Source organism: Aythya ferina, assembly GCF_964211825.1.
Source record: "Aythya ferina genome assembly, chromosome: 2".
NCBI lineage: Eukaryota > Metazoa > Chordata > Aves > Anseriformes > Anatidae > Aythya > Aythya ferina.
In genome coordinates, this window is record NC_140297.1 from 109,170,034 (window position 1) to 109,176,033 (window position 6,000).

General features: G+C 34.6%; 1 protein-coding gene across 1 annotated transcript in view; it reads left to right on the top strand.

Annotated features, from left to right (window-relative positions):
• The window catches only part of ZBTB14 (zinc finger and BTB domain containing 14), a 36,741-nt gene extending 33,885 nt beyond the window's left edge, over positions 1-2,856 (top strand). Inside the window, exon 7 of the mRNA XM_084508109.1 lies at positions 2,838-2,856. Coding sequence (XP_084364235.1) covers positions 2,838-2,841 — 4 coding nt within the window. The 3' untranslated portion in view covers positions 2,842-2,856. The remainder of the gene's footprint in view (positions 1-2,837) is intronic.
• The last annotated feature ends 3,144 nt before the right edge of the window (positions 2,857-6,000 follow it).

A 6,000-nucleotide genomic window follows, 5' to 3' on the forward strand; every position in this document is an offset into this window, starting at 1 on the left:
TAGAGAACAATAAGGTCGCCCCTGAGCCTCCTTTTCTCCAGGCTGAACAAGCCCAGCTCTCTCAGCCGCTCTTCGTAAGACTTGTTCTCCAGACCCCTCACCAGCTGTGTCGCCCTTCTCTGGACTCTCTTGAGCACCTTGATGTCCTTCTTGTAGTGAGAGGCCCAAGACTGAACACAGTACTTGAGGTGCGGCCTCACCAGAGCGGAGTACAGGGGGACAATCACTTCCCTAGACCTGCTAGATCAAATTACTAAGGTAGGACTTTCCCTATGTGAACATGTTGACTATGCCTGATAGTAGCTTTGTTCTTTAAATGCTTTTCACCATAGTTTTTCTAACTACTGAGGCTAGACTAACAGGTCTATAGTTTCCTGGGTTCTTTTCTTATAACCTTATTTTCATTGATTGTTGCTTTCTAGTTTAGTTGGTCAGCATAAGCTGCCAATGGCCTCATTGTTTACATCACCCCAGGCCAACATCTTTAGCTTTCTTCATAACCAAAGCCAATTAGCTGTTGTTACTTGGGTTACTGTAATCTCAAATATGTTGTATGCATGAAAAATTGTTAAGTGCTTATGCTGCTTTATTTCATTTGTGTATACCTAAGATGTCAGAATTAAGGTAGAAATAGATCAGAGGTTCTGGGTTCTCTCTGCTTGTTTTGTTTTCCCAGCACAGACCAGAATATTGTAACAAGTAGATGTAATAGAGGTCTCACTTAGCTGAGTAGTACCTAAAGGCAGGATTTACTCTATGACAAACAACTGAAAAACTCGGTTAATATATACACACATATATATATAAAAGTCAGAATTTGTAGATTACGTGGCAAGAACAAAATAAATCATGAAGCACCCCCAAAGAAATAAAATCAGGTAATTTTCAACAGCTACATGCTTAACAACAGTATGATTTTAACCACAAATTCTGATTTTTTATGGTTATGTGTGTTGGCAAATTTTTCACATTCCATATTACCTCATAGCCAATTGCAACATACTCACTTGTATTTACAATACCACATGTGTTTAGAAATTCATGTTTATTCATACTTCTGCTAATATATTATCTTCTGAACACCAGCTGAGTTGGATATTTTTCAGCCAGCAAGAAGACTGATTCATTCTGTAATAAAAATGTGAGTTAATATTCGATTAAAAAAAAGGAATATCTATACATTACTGTTAAATAAATGAACTGCATCCAAAAAACACTGTTTCAAGTGCTTATGGGTGGAACAAAGTGAATCAGGGAAGCTGACTGAGCCAAGAATTCAAGTGATTCCATTCGGTTAGCATTTCCAGATTAAAATGTGTTTTCTAAATTTTTATGGTCTTAACCTCTGAACTGTAGTCAGAGTTAGTCATCTCGGTACAGCTGTGAGTTATTCTTCATGTATTTCATTTCAACAGAATTAAAACACATTTACATTTTCCTTTTAGCCAGAACTTTTATAATATGCACATAATTGATAGAAATAAATATATTTTTAAAACCACTTAGAAGAGGTATTGGAGATACTGAATTATTTCTTTCTTACATAATAAAGTTTGGTAGTGGTTGGTTTAGGTTCATATGTCTTTATAGTGTCTTCTGTAAGATAATCAAGTGATTTTACTTTACTTTTTGATTCTATCTTAAATTTTCTTCCAAGCATTTCTTAAGGAACATCAGGAATATGTCACAGCTCCAAATGTGGCCCTCTCATAAAAGCATCTGACCTTCAATTCACTCTGTTTTACTTCTCTCAGGATAGAGTTTTTAATATATGGTTTCAAAACAGACAGTAAAATACAGTTCCCACTTAATGAAATACTTGACTACAGTACAGTTGATTAAGAAAGAATTGAGATGAATATCTGAAAAAAAAAATAAATCAAATCAAGTGAGTGATGCAAATAAACACCTACTCTAAGCATTTCAATTATCAAGCGTACCTTTTCCTAAATACAGCTTTTTAGTGGGTGTACCTCAATTTAATTCAGAATTATTATTTTTGTAAATCAAGATAAACTTTGACCATTTTACAAAATTCTTTATCGTCCCTCAGAATTATCATTGCTGCTAGGAGTCAAAATAATTCCAAAAGAGAAACCTCTTATCATAATATACTTCTCTTCATTACCATATGTCATCTGTCATGCTGCATTACTTTGTTTTTCTCCAGATTTTAGCATTGTGGAAAAAAAAAAAAATCACATAAGAAAAGTATATTTGTTAGGTTTCTATTGATTTTTGTTGTTGTTGTTCCCTCACCAAGTGGAATTTGTTGGGTGAGGGCTTTTAATTTTAAGTAAAAGTAAATAGAAACATTAACAGAAAAATTTAGCTTTTCATGGCTTTTCATTTTACATCAGATCTGTAAAATGAAGTCAAATTCCCTATGCAGAAATGCAGCTGAAGTCAAAAAGGATGTGATTCAGAGCTGGATGTGAAAACAACAACAACAAAAAACTCCCTCTGATGGTGCAAAATGGAGCTGTACTAGTTTCAACTGTGAAACCACAGCTGTTCTTAGGGTGGGGAACTGTGTAGCTGCACTTTATGACTCAAATTCTGCCTCTTCATTCAGTCCAGTAGTGCTGAACATGCAGTAGAAACTTTCCAACCTACTATGTCATTTTCTGCATTAGCAGGTTCCCTATGTCATAAGCTGTTCCCAAGCACCCTGTTTTCTTTCTTTTTTTTTTTTTTTCTTTTTTTTTTTTTGTTTGTTTGTTTTTTGTTTTGTTTTGTTTTTGTTTTTTTCCTTCTCTTTTTTTATCCCTCAGGTGTTCACAGAGTGGTCATAAATGCTTGATTCAGTTTGTCTGTTTGTTGTTTGGTTCCTGCAGGTGAGAAACCGGGTCCAGAGCAAGACGAAGTTAAGCTGCAGAATGCCAGCAAGCAAATTGTGCAGACCGCTATCCTCCAAGCAGTACAGCAAGTTTCCCAGGAAAGCCAACAAAAGGAGAAGCGAACAAACAGCAGTATGAGCCTCCAGCTAGAAAGAGGGAAATTAACCAAGAAGCATGAAAAGAAGTAAAGGAGCAGCTTGTTTATTTTGATCCTTCAATGTTTTCAGCCTTCTCTTTAGTATCAGCTGTATTGCTAGTGCAATGTTACTGTTGTAAAACAAACCAAAGTATAATCAACACCTAAACATAGAGTAAAACTGCAATAGTCCTCGGCTGAGAAATATTAAGTGCATTAGATGACTAACTCCATATTTATGCAGTGCCTCTTAACAGAAACAATAATCTTAGCTATAAAAGTAGTTTCAAGCACAAGCTCTTATGGTATGGACTTATTTTTGAAAGCTTGTTGTCAGCACACTTTCATATAAGTTCTGCATGCAGTGTTGCTGCCAGGTCAGCTGGCCAGACTCTTCTCGGAGTTACTGGGTTCACTGAAGCTGTCGCCGCTGAAGAAGTAGTTTATTGTTGAGTGTAGTAGAATGCTTTCAGGCTGCCTTGAAACATGACTGTTATTTGTTTTGATTAACCATGGACTATGAGAAATGGCAGTATAAAGTTGATTTGGTAAGTTCCATGAACCAACTTTTTTTTTTTTTTTTTTTTTTTCATACTGGAAAAAAAAAGAAATTCAGTGCAACTTTGCAGTGACTATGATCTATGACTGTGATCATAGATCTGCGATTTATGTCTTTTTTTTTTTTTTTTTTTTTTTTTTTGAGAAGTTAAAATAAGTACTGAAGTTTTGGTCTACTTATTTGAAATACTTCTGAACTTCTACATAAAAATCACTTGTGCCTCAACTACAGCTTTTAATTTTCTTGATAATGAAAGAAGAGAAACTGATGTACTGATATGGAGTTTGCTAGCTCCTTCTTCAGTTTTGAAAGTTTGCTGTGGCTTGATTTACAGACAATGAATACTGGAGTGGCTTTAAAAAAGGTTTTTGAATTTATTAGTATCTTGAAGGATGGAAATATACTGTGTCTGAATTTTGTCATGATAGATATTTCTCACCTGCTGGGCATAAAGTGACTTCAGATATTTGCAATTGTCACATAGATTGACCTTAAGTAGCACTGCTTTAAGCTGGTAATACAGAACATATCCTTTAACTACTCTATATAGCTGAAGAAATCCATGATATTTCTGAAAATACACATTAAATAAATGTAGCTTTCACTTTATGCTCCCTTACTGTAATGATGATTGCACTATTACACATCTGAAATGAGTAACAATATATTTCATTCTAGAAAGGGTTTGTAGCTTTGCTGCATCCAAATTCTTGTGGTAAAATACCTAGAAATACAGAGAAGCAGATGCACAGGATCTGCAAAGAATGATATAAACTTTCATAATTGCTTTTCTACTCAGCAAGATGATTCTCAAAGAGACTTTTTGGTTTAAGTAATTGGCTATTACTTAGTGTGTCCTACTGCTTCTGTTAAACAGTTTCAGGATTCTTTCTGATGGCCAAGGGCTTAGTCATGAATAGCCACATACTGTAATATTAAGCCTCTGAGCTCTGCTTGGTTCCTTTTTTTTTTTTTTTTTTTTTTTTTTTTTTTCCAGCACTGACTCATACCAGATAATGATCTAGCTCAATCTTCTTTCACTTAAAAATGCAAAGAAAAATTCAACATGATTAAAGTTGTTCTAAATCCTCTAATACTGAAAACTGAATTGGATTGCAAATACACAGTTCACTTCTATAGATGCTGGGTGAATTTTCCCAGCCAAGCAAGCTTTGACATGCGGAAATATTTGGGTCTTGGGGCATGTGTATGTTTGTCATAATAATAATTTTTTGCCAATAGATTTTTCATTTACTGGCCTTTACTTGAGAGATAGCTCTTTTCTAACCACTCACTGCATCTTTGCTTGCTGAGATCCTAAGAAAACTGATCATGATCATGAGCCAAGTTTCAACTCAGGCTGATAAGTAGGCAAGCCCAGTGAAAGAAGACTGTTGGAGAGACTGGTGTAAAATGACTTTTTCCAAAGACTCACCTAGAATGATATGGGAAGGAAGGACAGCAAAATCAGCATTTATTTGAAATTAGTCTTTTTTTTTTTTTTTCCTCAGAAATTTGAAAGGCAAGTCTTTTTATTTCTTCCTGGTAATTATATTTTTAGTAATAATACAGTAATCTGGAAATTATTTTTTGTGTCAGTATATTTTCTTTAAATCATCATGTTAGAAGAGGAACTTCAAAAGCCAGTGAATCCAGGCTTTTGCCACTGCTTCTTATAAGCCTATTCCTCCCTTCCTATGCTATTCTTCAATATCTCTTTACTGCTTTAGTCCTTTTAGACACCTCGTTACTCAACCAGTACATCATGCATATCATTTCAGTGCTGTCGGAAGTCTAATATCTTGGGGAGAGAAGAATGGTATAAAGCCTTGCAGAACCTTGAGGAGGTTTACTATGTTCTCCTATCAAGGAAAAACAAATACCCTTACATAAATAGTGTAGTTTTCCCTGAGACCCAAATAATGCATCTCCTATCTATTATATATATCCCTAAATTAAGGCATGCATTTAGTATCACCTATTGGCAAAGGATGTTCTGCACACCACTTGCATCCAGTATATGTAGTTGAGATCTGTACTGCATGTGAGAGAACTGCACAAAAGAATACTTAACCCTTGACTTCTTACATGCTCACTAAATGGTAAAAGCGGGTATTTTTGGTATCTTCACTGATAGATTATATTTTCTGGCAAAAATACAGACTAAAAATTATTACAGATGTGACGCAGGTCTGATTACAAATAAAGAAACTTTAACATCTTACATGTCTCTTGTTTCTCTTATCAAAAGAAAGGAAGAATTCCTTTTCAGATTCACTATAAAATATTTTATGAAGCAACCAGTGTGCTCATGAAGTTTGTAGTACTGAAAACATTATTCACTACAATAATTCATATCTTAAAAGTGCAAGACAATCAAAATGGCATCTAAACATATTTAAAATAAATTCACATTTTAGCACATGTCAAGTAGAAAGATATACAAATGTGAAAGTACAACTATT